Source organism: Chinchilla lanigera, unplaced genomic scaffold (genome assembly GCF_000276665.1).
Source record: "Chinchilla lanigera isolate Chin_1 unplaced genomic scaffold, ChiLan1.0 scaffold00053, whole genome shotgun sequence".
Classification (NCBI taxonomy): domain Eukaryota; kingdom Metazoa; phylum Chordata; class Mammalia; order Rodentia; family Chinchillidae; genus Chinchilla; species Chinchilla lanigera.
In genome coordinates this window covers 13,863,922-13,876,933 of record NW_004955454.1, presented here as the reverse complement: position 1 = coordinate 13,876,933, position 13,012 = coordinate 13,863,922, and the positions used below count along the sequence as shown (strand labels likewise).

General features: G+C 39.1%; 1 protein-coding gene across 1 annotated transcript in view; it reads right to left on the bottom strand.

The window, feature by feature from the left end:
* Rp1 (retinitis pigmentosa 1 (autosomal dominant)) overlaps window positions 1–13,012 on the bottom strand; it is a gene marked incomplete in the record, with an annotated part of 300,755 nt that overhangs the window by 205,377 nt on the left and 82,366 nt on the right. Inside the window, 4 exon segments of the mRNA XM_013520200.1 lie at window positions 2,767–2,896; window positions 3,057–3,088; window positions 3,194–3,270; window positions 4,049–4,124. Of these exon segments, the coding sequence (XP_013375654.1) occupies window positions 2,767–2,896; window positions 3,057–3,088; window positions 3,194–3,270; window positions 4,049–4,124 (315 nt within the window).

Here is a 13,012-nt window from a genome sequence, read left to right as displayed (position 1 = left end):
AAAATAATTCCAACATCTTTCAAAAGACCATGTGAAAGTCTCCTTGAGATACAAAAGGAACTCTTAGCTATGAACACCAGTGAAAATCACAAGTAAGTTACACGCACCCAGGGTACACTGGCATGGAGTAAACACTCCCCTTCCAAAAGGGAGGGTCAGAGGGATAGAAAACGATAGGAGCAACGCAAGACCGAAGCCCAGCAGGACAAACAGTAAGTGGTAAAGCTCCGTGGCTGGCATCCAGGACACACAGTGTCCTGTGTGATGTGAATTTCAAAAGGCTTGGACCACCCATCTTATCCGTGTCAGTTGCACCTCTCTTTTAGGCTGGATCTTCTCAGCCTACAGCTTTCTTCTACTGGCATTTCCAGCTTCCTGGGGTTTCCCCTGCATTTTCACCTTCATTCCCACAGCTTCACACACTCCTCTCTCAGGGGCAAATCACCAAGAAAAAGCATGCAGAGAAATGAGCATTCTAACGTTATAAACATGAAAATAGCTACATTCACAACAAGCTGAATAACTAAATAGAAGGTTTGGCTTATGGTGAGAAAAACAATACTGCTTTGTGAAGTAAAACTTGTAAGCCCATATATCTCAGAGATATATTCTCAAAATACTTCCAAGAAAAAATATCCATAGGTCAGTATTCACATTTTCCAGGCATGTGAAAGCTGATTTATTAGCGTGAATTTATGGGACACTAAGCACACACATCAGGAAATAATACCATAAGTAATTATCACAGATAAAAGACCTCCTGTTACCAAAAAACTTTTTCTCAGTCCCACTGAGGAAAAATACACCTGTTTTCTTGGCCCTGCCTTTCCGGGTGCCATTCATCGCCTCACGTACTGCAGGAGTGTATTAAGATGCCAGGAGCAGTGAAGGCAAAGAGCATCGCTGTTTTCATCGCCTACCAGTGAGTCTGGTTGGACACGGAAACCCGGGGACCGGCTGCGGCCAGGGCTCAGCTGGGGCTGTCAGGGACTGAGCTCCTCTGGGGCAGATGGCTTCGGGTCTCCTCAGGGTAGGAAGGCCGATTCCAAGCAGGATTAATCCAAGAAGGGAAGACAGAAAAATGCAGATCTTGGAAATTAAAGTGTTGTTTCAGCTGCATTCTATCAATCAAACCTTGATGTGGCAGTGGCAAGGTCCCTTACAAACTAGGCTGTGGACAGGGTGCTAGAAGAAAATCATTCTTCGTGTTTGTGCGTGGTCCAATACCTCTGAAGGGACACAAAGTATTTTTCTAAAGAGATACTGCAGTGTTAAAGGCAGCCTGTTCTCTCAGTATGTTCCAGGGGAGTAAGGTAAAGCCCTTTCATTCATCTTGGAGATTTCTTTATATTCTAGAATAAAAATTAATTCATCCCCCGACTCCGTGTGTGTGTGTGTGTGTGTGTGTGTGTCTGCATGCACGTGCACACACACGTGCCTGTATCTTTGTCTTATTCTCTGGAAGGAAGAATGGGCAACCCTAGATAGGATCAGACTTTCTAATCTGGGAATTTCTCCTCCTTAACAAAACCAGTGCACGTGCCAGTAGCAGACCCCTGTAGCAGGACACGGTGGATTGAGATTCAGGGAACTGCAGGAACCGACACAGATGTGTGTTGCCCTGGTTGCCACATTTAATGTGAGACATAAACAGTTTTGATCTCTTAACCCAGTGGTCTCATGTTTCCTACAAGGCAGGTAAAATTTAGATCCTGCTCAGTTTCTGACAACAGTGGGAGATATGTTTGTGCTGTAGTTGCAAATACAATCTACGGTACCCATAAGAAAAGAGACACTGGCAGCAAGGAACAGGACATGAAGGGGTATTCTGAGTGATCTAAGTGGATAAGTAATCCCAGGTGGGAACCAGTAATTAAAGAAACTATCTAAGACCTAATTAATTTTGGAAGCAGGAGCTATTTAGAAGTATTTGTAGAAGACTACTTATTTCATAGGGCAGAAAACTGTTTTGTTCCCTGGGATCTCGAATGTGAGACGGAGGAGGGAGAGTTTCAGATGTGCTACAGATTAGCATCTCCAACACTGCACAGGAAGAGCACTGCTTCTTAAAAAAGAGTAGCAAAGTTGCATTCATACATAGAGCAGGAATTTTTTACTTAAAACAGTGAAGTTCCAAATTTTAAAGAATTGGAAGTCTGGGTTTATAGTTTTAAAAATCAGTTTATTCCTTCTTTGTCCATTCTTATGGTTCTATATATGCTGATATTAAACATCAAGTTTTTCTTTGCTTGGTTTTTCCTATGTACCTTATTGAGATATTAACTACAAACAGCCATTATTAGAATTATTGCATTTATTGTTTGTCTTCTTTGTTAAATTATGAATCTCTGAAATTCAAGGCAATATCTTCATTATTTCTGTGGATTTCAAACTATTTTGAAGAGAACAGGCACTCAATATTTGGAGGAACTGACTTAAATCCTTAAATAGTCATTATTCAAGAGCCACACTGCTGCATTTCATGAATTATTTTAATTGCCTATGTTTTATTCTTGAAATAATACCAACCAAATTTTTTCATGGGGCACCCTTCTACATAATAACATCTATCCACATTTAAACCTGTTGCTTATTGATTACTGATTATTGAGTATTAAGGAAGATGATGATTATTTGAACGGCCTAATCCAACTGTCAAGCCAGACGAAAAAGGAGAAAAACTACAAATTAGGCTGTGCCTAGAAATCCACCCTCCTGTAGCCCCCAGACCTGCGTGGCTCCACATACTCTGTTGCCTCACTTTACCATATTTATCTGTCTTTTCTCCATTAGCATCAACTGTGCCATCGGGATGCAGACGAACAAACCCCCTGGTCAGCCTGCTGTAGAACTGGACAGTATTTCCTTTCACAAACTTCCAGCTCTCTGCAGCCCACTAAAATGAAACAGGAAAGTGCTGTATGAGAATACATCGAGAAGAAATTACTAAGAAACATCCCTCATGAAACATTATGTACTGTTTTGTTTTAACACATCAAATAGCTATTTGAACATTGTTTGTATTAAATAATTTAAAGCCCAAAGAAAAATCTTACTGTTTCTTTTCTCTGAAGTTCTAGCTTCTGCCCTGAGAAGATAAAGCAAAGAGCGGACCGTTACTTTCAAGAGTGCCATGCTTTCTTCAGTCATCTTAAACATAGCTGTCCAAGCAATGTGTGTACATGACACTCACTCGCAGAGAAGATACTGTTACCCTTGGCATACAGTTCTCTCACAATTTTGCCATCATCTTCCCCTTCATCAAGCCATCTGTGGAAAGAAAAATGTCTCAATTCTTTTCAGGCTTTATATTTACCCAAACTTTCAGCAATTACCTATCCGTGCAGAAATAATCAATAGTAGAAATCGGAAAGACAATAGATACCAGTTGATTAAAAAAACTGGTACAGAATGGAAAATGAAATCCTAAAATGACTGTAAGTGGCACAGGTGGGGGAAAGAGGAAGAAGAAGCTGGTATTTGCTGAGGATCAAATGTTTCTCTACTTCACGTGTGAGTTAGTCACTCTGTTAGCCTGCTAACTGCAAAGGTCATAGGTCTTACCAATGATGGATCAATATTTTATCCCCTTATTTGACAACTAACTAGATCAAACTCCAGTTGATTACTTCATAAATGGCTAGAATTGGTTCCATAAGGAAAGATGCAAAAAAGTGAGAGAGAGAGCAGATCTATTCCCATTACTGGCAAAATAACTTGAAAATTAAGGCCTACTGACAGTGGGTCAGCAATGTCATGGTTACTTAAGAAGCCATACACAACAATTGTCATGCACATTTATTATTTTTAAATCTAATTTGGAACTTTAATTTACCAATGAATATTAAATTTATGTCATCAGGAATAATGATATGCATGGTGGATTTCTGCATAGCAGAAGCAGCCCCTAAGATTCAGGGTCATAAAAGTTATATAACAAAGCATCAATTACCAGGAATAACTGAATAAGCTACCTAGTATGCAAAAACACATGAGCTTGGAACTAATGTGCAATGAATTTGCTCAATCTAGAAACACACCCACCAACCTGTGACAGAAGAAGGCGTACTCGTCACTCGTGGTGGGATCCCGGACCACAACATCACCAAGAAACCACCCATTTCCTAGAGAAAATTACAGAAAGGAAAATGGGATATGAATATACATGGTCCGGGGATTTTCAGTTTTGAGATGCAGGTTCTTACTTCCAAATATATGTACAGTTTTCAAAGAAAGCAAATTATAACATTAACTGTAAGAAACATTTAAACATTTCTTATGCATGTAACAAAAGCACAGCATTAACATAAAGCTTCACACTTTGTATTTTGATTTCAATACATTTTCCAAACGAAAACAGAATAAATCTGCAGTGTTGGTCTTGATTTCATAAACTGTATTCATGCTCCTGGACCTAGCAGCTTCCAAAGAATATATATCTGATGAGTTGGTAATACTTTGTATTTCCAGAAAAGTATTCAAGTTCATATTTGGGTGATGACTGTATACACAAAATATGTACGTATTCACTGGCTAAAAATGAGTTATTCAGAAGTCTCGTTAAAGTCCACAGACAGGTAAGGGATAGTAACCATGAAGGCATTGATTTCTTTTGAAATATTTATTTTTATATAAATGTGCAAACTGGGTTTAGTTAAAGTACAATTTTATCTCATTTATTGATAAAACTGGATGTCTTATCAATAAGTAAGACACCCAGCATCAGCTGTTCTCAAACTTTAGCCTGCAACTGAATCACCAGGGGGTTATAAAAATGCAGACTGCTGGGCCCACAGCAAGGGTTTCTGATTCAGCAGGCCTGGGATAAGCAGGCTGGGATGATTGATTGCCCTAATTTGCACAGAAAAGAGGAATTTTCCAGTGTGTGGGTTTTTAGTGCTAAAAATAGAATAGACAAAGGCAAACCAGGGTAGTTAGCCTTCCTACAACGGGTCCTAAGAACTGAATTTTTAATAAGTTCTCAGACCATGCTGATGCTCTAGAAACCACACTCTGAAAACCACTGCCACAAATGATTGACACTCACAAAAGTATACACTTAAACATGCTGATTCCTCTGCTAGAATGTCATCTCTCAAAATGTTTTTATTTAATTTCATTTTATGTGCTACCAAAAAACATTACTTGTATTCTTTAAGGGAAATAAAATGTTGCCAGAATTCTGAAATGGGTTTGAAAAGCCCATAAACTCTTGGAGGTAATGAGGAATTTGATTTTTCAAAGACAATAATTTTGTTACTTACTAAGTTAGTATAAAAGTATCTGTATAAATACACATTGTCTACATTTTCAGCATGCTTTTCCCCTACGGGAGAGTTTCTGAATTAGAGCTGGAAAGAATCCCTGAAGTGGAGGCAGGGGGTCCTAAGGAAAGCCAAGCGACCTCTGTAGGAATTTGGCAGGAAGAATAAGAGTCAAAGAGTTAACATTAAATTCTGAATGTGTTATTTTCTTACATAATGTGTAGAATAAGCAGCTTTATATTACTGAAAACATAATTTGTTACTTAATGGAATATTTATATTGTATTGGGTTGGGCCTAAGAAGATGAACAAAAAAGACACTGAAATAATGTAAAATTTCAGTGCCTACGAAGAAAATCTGGTTACTTCTGGTTTACATACTTTCAACCTTGTTCTATGACTGTACTCTTCGTGATACATATGTCTGTATGTAATCAAACTGGATCCTAACATGCAAAGAATCAGCACCCTACATGGCAGATACAACATGTGTGCCTACTGCTTCTTGTTATAAAAGAGAACTACACTTCTCAGTCCCCCTGAAGGCAGGTAGAGCCCCTATGACCCGTTTCTTCACAGTGGAAGGAAACAAAAATGACCCGCCACTTGTAGGTCTTAACCCCTCCTACCGAGAGTCTCTGTCAACCTCTGTGCTATGGTGGCCTTGGAAGCCACAGGGCCCCTGAAGCAGCCACTCCCTAGCCAGGCCCTGGTCCCCGATTAACTGCGTGAAGAACAATGCCAGGGCCACTTTCCAGCGTGTGTGAGGCTGCTGTGTGAGAACAAAGTAAACGCGAGCTGGGTGGAGCCGCTCAGATTTTGGGGTCATTTATTACAGCATTAATTGCCCAAAACATGTATCTTCTCTGTTTGTCTCACATTTATATTTGAGTACTGTACTTCCACATTTTTCCTAAATATACTTCACATGGATTTTGGGGGTTTTTTGGTTTTGGTTTTGGTTTTTTTCCGGTACCGGGAATCAAACTCATGACTTTGCACTTGCCAGGTAGGTGCTATGCTCCAGAGCTAAATTCCCAGCCCCAGCTTTTCAGGTTTTATAATATCTATCTAGATTGATGTTCTACATAAAATATATTTCCTGTTACAAATTAGGGATTTTTTGTATTACACATAATACAGCCACAACTTTGAATATGCACTTTACTTACATTTCTCAATTATTTGGGATAGCTTTCTGGAAGTAGAGTTATTGAGTCAAATTATGTGTTATTTTAAAATAACACTAAGTAACAGGTTTTTGCAATTTTTTACTAGTAAATGCTTACAATACATAATACATTCACTGTGGGGAACTGATACATATACATATTGTATCTTAATCCTTTTTACTTTCCCTTCCCCTAAATAACATTAATGACAGAATATTTCATTACAGGGTTAGAGTTCTCTCCCAACCCACCCAACTCCACATAATTTGGTCTTGGCTGCTTGATTTGCTTTATTCATCACAGCTCAGATTGGCAGCAATCCAGGCAGCCTTCAATTGGTAAATGATTAAACTGAGGGAAATCCACACCACAAAGTACAAAAAGCAAAAAAAAAAAAAAAGAATCAACTACTGACACAAACAATGTAAATAAATCTCTAGGAAATTATACAGAGAAAAAGATCAACCCCATCAGATTACATAATGTATAATTCCACTGATATAACTCTAAGGTGAGAAATTTTACAAATGTAGTGTAGATTAGTGGTTGCCAGAAGTTAAGCACAAGGGACTAGAGCACCAAGAGGGGAAGGGGCTTGGAGGTGGCTATAAAAGTATAACAGGAGGGAACATAATAGTGATGGTATACATTTGTGTCCTAACTGTATCAGTGTCATACTAGCTCTGCAAGATGTGACCACTGAGGAAATGAAAAGAGACTCTCTCTGCATTGTTTCATACAACTTTATCTGAATATATAATTACTTCAAAATTAGAAGTTTAATTAAAATGTAGCTTCAAGTTGATAAAATTTTAAGTATTTCTTCAAACTTTATGGAACTATTTTTTTCTCATTTTGAATAGATTTTTAATATTCACTGCTTATACTTGCATTAAATCCACTTACAATCTGGTTCAGGCCTTATTCTGTATCACTCACTTAACTGTCTGCCTATCACTATGATTTTCACCAAATTGTGTGTCTTAGCTACTTTTCTGTCATTGCTCAGACAAAATACCCAACACCCACAAGTTAAAGGAGGGAAGGATTATTTAGCTCACAGTTTGTAGAGGTTTTAGTCCATAATTGGCTGGCTCCAAGATAGGGTGGCACAGGGCAGCAGGGCAACAGTTCATGGTGGCAGAAAACAGCAAAAGCACTAACAGCAAAAGAGAGAGACAAGCCTCTTTCTGTCCCTTATATTGTACTCAGTCGGGCAGTGCCAATCCAATCAGTGCACTGATCCAGCAATCACCCACCCTAATCCCAGCACCCGTAATCCCAGTGTTGCACAACCACACACTCTAATTCAGCCACCTTTGAAGAAAAATCCCTATGACTGCATGATGCTTTGGGGAGCCATTTAGACACAAACCATAACATTCTGCCCCTGGCCCCCCAAAGACTCATGTACATCCCTTTTGCAAATGGCATTTAGTCCATCTCCAAGAGTTGCCAAGGTCCTAACAATTTCAGCACTGCTGAGAAGTCTAAGACCAAAGTCTCCTCTGAGAAAGGACTTATGAGCTAAGGAAAACTCTTAGCTGTGAGCCACTGTACAAATGAAAAGAAAGGTAAATACTTCCATCACTCAATGGCACAAGATAGACATTTCTATTCCAAAAGTCACAAACAGGGGCATACAAATGAATGAGACCCAAGCAAGTCCAAAATCCAAGAGGGCAAACATTAAGTCCTATAGTTATATATGCAGGATCTGAGGCAATCTGTAGCAACATATGAATTCCAGAGGGCTTGAGTGGCTCAGCCCCTATGACACTTCCAGTGGTTGTACCTCCCATGGCTTCTCTCTTGGGCCCACTCTGCTCCCTCCTTGCAGTTTTGCCCAGAAGATGCACATTCTTGGCTTCTCCAAACTTCTAGGGTCTCCACTGCACCTCTGGCTTCACACTCACGGCTTCACACACTACCCTCAGGGGCACACTGCCTGGCCTCTCAGCCTTCTCAAATCTGGATGGAAGTCTTCCTGACCCCACAACTCTTCCATTCTGCATGCACATAAAACCAGTGCTATATGGATGATGCAAAGGTCTGCTACCAGCTGGAGCAGTAGCCAGGCTTGGATCTCTGTCTAATTCCAAGGAACAAATTCACTAGGCTGCCACCATTCTGGAACATGGTGGGGCCATCACCATTCTGGAACATGATGCTCTGGCAAAGCAAAGTCTTTCTTCTCAAAGCAAAGTCCTTCACTGTTGCCACTTTGAGGCTGCAATGGGTGGAGTCCTGCTGCTTCTTGTGATGCCTTCAGGCCACCTTTTCTGTTCTGTTCATTCTCAGAAATTAAGATATTCTCTGTTCCCATTACACAGCTTTCTAGGGCTTCCTTTCTGGCCAAACTCAAAACATTCTAAATCAGTGTTCTGGCCTCTTTGCTCTTGATTTCAACATATATCTGGCTAAAAGCCCCAACAGCAGCCATACCACAGCCTCAACATTGGACTGTCTTGAAATTTCTCCTGCAAGATTAATTAGTCTGCTGCCCTTAATCTTAGACTCAGGCAGTTTCTGTACACAAACAAAAGGCAGAGAAACTTTCTGCCAAGCCATAACACACATCATCTGGAGTCTAACAGCCAATGCAGTCCTTCTTCCCAGCAGAAAACTCTGGAGCCTGGTCTTTACCTACAGGATTTCTAACAGCCTTCTGGTCTTCTGAGCTTTGACCAGAATCTCCCTTACCAAACTGCCTAAGCCATTCCAGCTCTACTTTTTCAGCTGGTTCTCTGAACCTTTCCAAACTCTTCCCACAGCCATTCCCAAAGGTTCCTTAACCACACAGTCTGGTATGATCACAGCAATGACTCCACTTCTCTGGTACCAAATTCTATATCAGTCAGTGTTTCCTAGCGAAACATATATAACACAAGATATACTAATATATAAGAAATTACAAGATTGGCTTATGATGATCAGCCACAGAGTTGGATGAGGAAGCGTGCAGAGGGTGTCTACACACTGGAGACTGAAGGTTTTAGCCCAAAGCCTGGAGTTCACAGCAGTGTCCTGTGCAAGTCTGTATCAGGAGCCCGATGGGTCTGCTATGGAAATCCGAAGATCTAAGATGGAAAGCTGAAGAGTCCACACCAGAAGGCTGAAGGATCCCAGGCAGAAGCTGAAGAGTCTGCACTAGAAACCAGGAGATGACATCCAATCTGAAGGCACAGACTAGAGCTCTCCAAAGAACAGAAGCAAGTCCACCCTTCCTCATTTCTCCTTTATATGTCCAAGCAACAAGCCTCCCTAGGAAGGGTCCTCTATGCCCTAGGGTGCAGATGAGCCACTAAGAATTGCTGAGCCAACTTAGTTAAACTTCTAAACTTCTCAAATTGACACAGTCAATCAATCATTATAATCCACCCCTTATCAATTTGGCAACTAGATCCATTGTTTTAAACCAGTTTACAGATAGCAACTCAGGTGTTGGTTCTTTCCCTGGTGGAGTAGCCCATACCTTCATCCCTGAAGCTCTGGACCATTTGTCATTCTGCCTGGATTAGGCTGCTGTAATTTGCCGCTGACTTTAATAACAGGGCATGCTAATACTAAGAGGTGCCCTAAGGGATATTCTGAACTGCACTACATTCTTCCTTTCCTCCACTGTGGAGTACTTGTGCAACTTCCCCTTCCTAGTCTGATTCAATCACCCCTGACAATACCGTGACTCCCTTTTTAGCTTGTTTCCTCAGAGGCATGGCCCTTAATCCCAGCACTGCACCATGAATCAATCACACACTCTAATTCAGCCACCTCTACAGAAAAAAACTTTGATCACATGAGGCTTTAAGGGGATATCTAGACACAAACCAGAACACTATATATAAAAGTTGTCACCTTTAGTGCATTTTAACATGAGAATCTTCCCTGTTAATCTTTTCAAAGATTATTGGCTATTATATCCTTTGGATTTTTCCAGATGGATAGAATCATTTGAACAGTTTTATTGAGAAATAATTTACAGACCATAAAGTTTACCTCTTTAAATACATTTAATGGTCTATACAATCTTTATAAAGTTGTACAGCTATCACTATACCCGAATTCAGCACACATTTCATCATCCCCAAAAGAAATTCTGCACCTATTCATATCTCTCTCCACTTCCCTCTCCCAGGTATAAGGAAGCGCTAATATACTTTCAGACTTTAATGAACTTTCCATTCCTAGACCTTTCATACAAATAGAATCACATACTATGTGGTCTTTTGTGACTAGTTTACTTAAAGATAGAAAAAGAAAGGCCATTACCCATCTCAGGACTCATTTTGAGGGTGAGTTTTATTGCTCTGCATTTCAGATTATTTTCTCCTCAATAAAAACTATCATGTATAACTTTACATTAATGTCACTACCTCATTATAATTCTCATATTTGTCCCCTTGTGATGTTCCAACTGATTTTTATGCAACCAAGCATCCTTCTACAAAGAAACAAGTACAGCAATCCCTTTTTATTAGAGTCTAGGATCTTGCATGAAATTATTTTTGTCAAGAGCGCAGATCTAGATACAATTTTGTTTACCAAAATGCTGAAGTCCTTTTACTGCACGTATCACAGAAATCAGCAGCTAGGGGCTGAGTATGTGCAAACACAGAACCTGCACCTCTCTTGCCCAACCATCAACGCCTCTGGAGCACCAGTGCAAGCGCAACTACAGAGCCAGCCGCGATCACTGCTAAATAAATCACTATAGAACAAACAGATCCACTTAATCCAATAAAACATTAAAGCCTGTAAGTCAAACTTGCTCGTCTAGAACCTCTAGCACTTTTTAAAATGGCTTTCAGACAAGGCCATTATAATAATACAAATGGGCCTACATTTATTACTGTTAATGTCAACTCTTCTGCTACAAAGCTACTCAAAGATGTTTACCTTATATTTTCTATGGAATACTGCTAATATGTGAAGTAGTCTTTACAGAGTGATTTGCATCTAATCACTTCACTAATTTTCTTATTTCTCTTATTCATTTTTAGTTATATATAGTAGTCTTTATATAGTGATTTACATCTAATCATTTCACTAATTCTCTTATTTCTTTTATTCATTTTTAATTGAATATAGTGGTCTCAAAGCTTCTATCTCCTGTATATTTGTAGTTATATTCAATTTTTCAGTCAAATGTTGGTCATTTATTTTCTTTTTCTTTTTTTTTAGACATTTCAATGTCCAATTGAATATGGGTAAACTTGTTCCCTCTAAGAACACTTCCTTATTAATTCTGTTCTTCAATTTTTTATCTTTGATTTCTATTTTTATCTTTGTTGTTTTCTTTCACACATTTTCTCAGTATTTCCTTGTTTCTTACATATGGTATACTTTTGAATGTTTAGTTCATTTATTTATTCTAGCTTTTTAAATGTTACTTATAGTACTGTGATTCATTATAAGAAATTATACTCCAGTCTTCTTCCCTAATTCTTGACACACAGTCCTAAAATCCTTGGAATCCCCAAAGTTCTGTCTTTGGTGTGCTAATGAGATGACTGGTGGCAGGAGGTTCTAGGATAGGGGCTACTCCCAGAGAACCCCAAGTTTACCTCTGAACTTCCAGGGAAAGGGTTTGCAAGTTGAGTCAACCATCCGTAATTTAAGTGATCACATAAATGTAATGAAGTCTTCACCCCTAACAAGCCAAGGTGACAGAATGCAGAGTTTCCAGGCTGCTGAACACCAAAGGTCAAAGAAGGATGCAGAATTTCCACCACACTTTCTGATTTTTGTTTTGACCCAATATTATAGAGAGAACTGAACTTACCTCAGTGACTGCACTTTTTTTTACTAGTGTCATTTTTATTAAATTTTGGTATCATTAAATTGTGATGCAAGAACATGGCCCTTTTTTAGATATTTACTTGAGTTTCTCTCTCTCTCTCTCTCTCTCTCTCTCTCTCTCCACTCAGAAAAGAAAAACTATGTAGCTTGCAGTTGTACAGACTAAAGGTCCAAACACCATGGCTCTGAATTAGGTAAGAGCCCCCTTGGCTGCATCACACATCAAGATTTTCATTTTGGCCCAGGGCGTTATAAAAGTGCCTCATGAAGCTTTAGAGTGCAGGTGTCTCTCTGTCTACACAGCACAAATGTTTCACAGAAGTAAGTGATGTCCCTGGGTCATCTGCCAACATCTGAGATACATGATTGAATCAGATTCTATCTTCACTGCATTTCTTTTTGACTACCTAAGAGGATTTTACTTCATCTATTCGGTTGTAATGTTCTGTCTTGAATAACTGCTTATTACAATCTCTCTGTGAATCACAAGGGCTGTCATAAGGAAATTACCCTTCCCATACCTATTAATTACCCTCCTGTACCTCTTGTTTCCTTGAATTTTACTTTGTCTTGTAAGATCATCTCTAAAACCTTTTGTCTTTTTATCTACCTATCCCTCATATATCACTAAACTTTGACTGTTAATATTACTGAGTCATTTATTTTAAATATATCTCTACATAGAACATGTAGTTGGAAATGCAGAATTTTTCAGGCTGAGAATTTTTGTCTTGTTTAGTAAAATTAACAAAAACTCAGAAATAAAGCAAAAAAAAA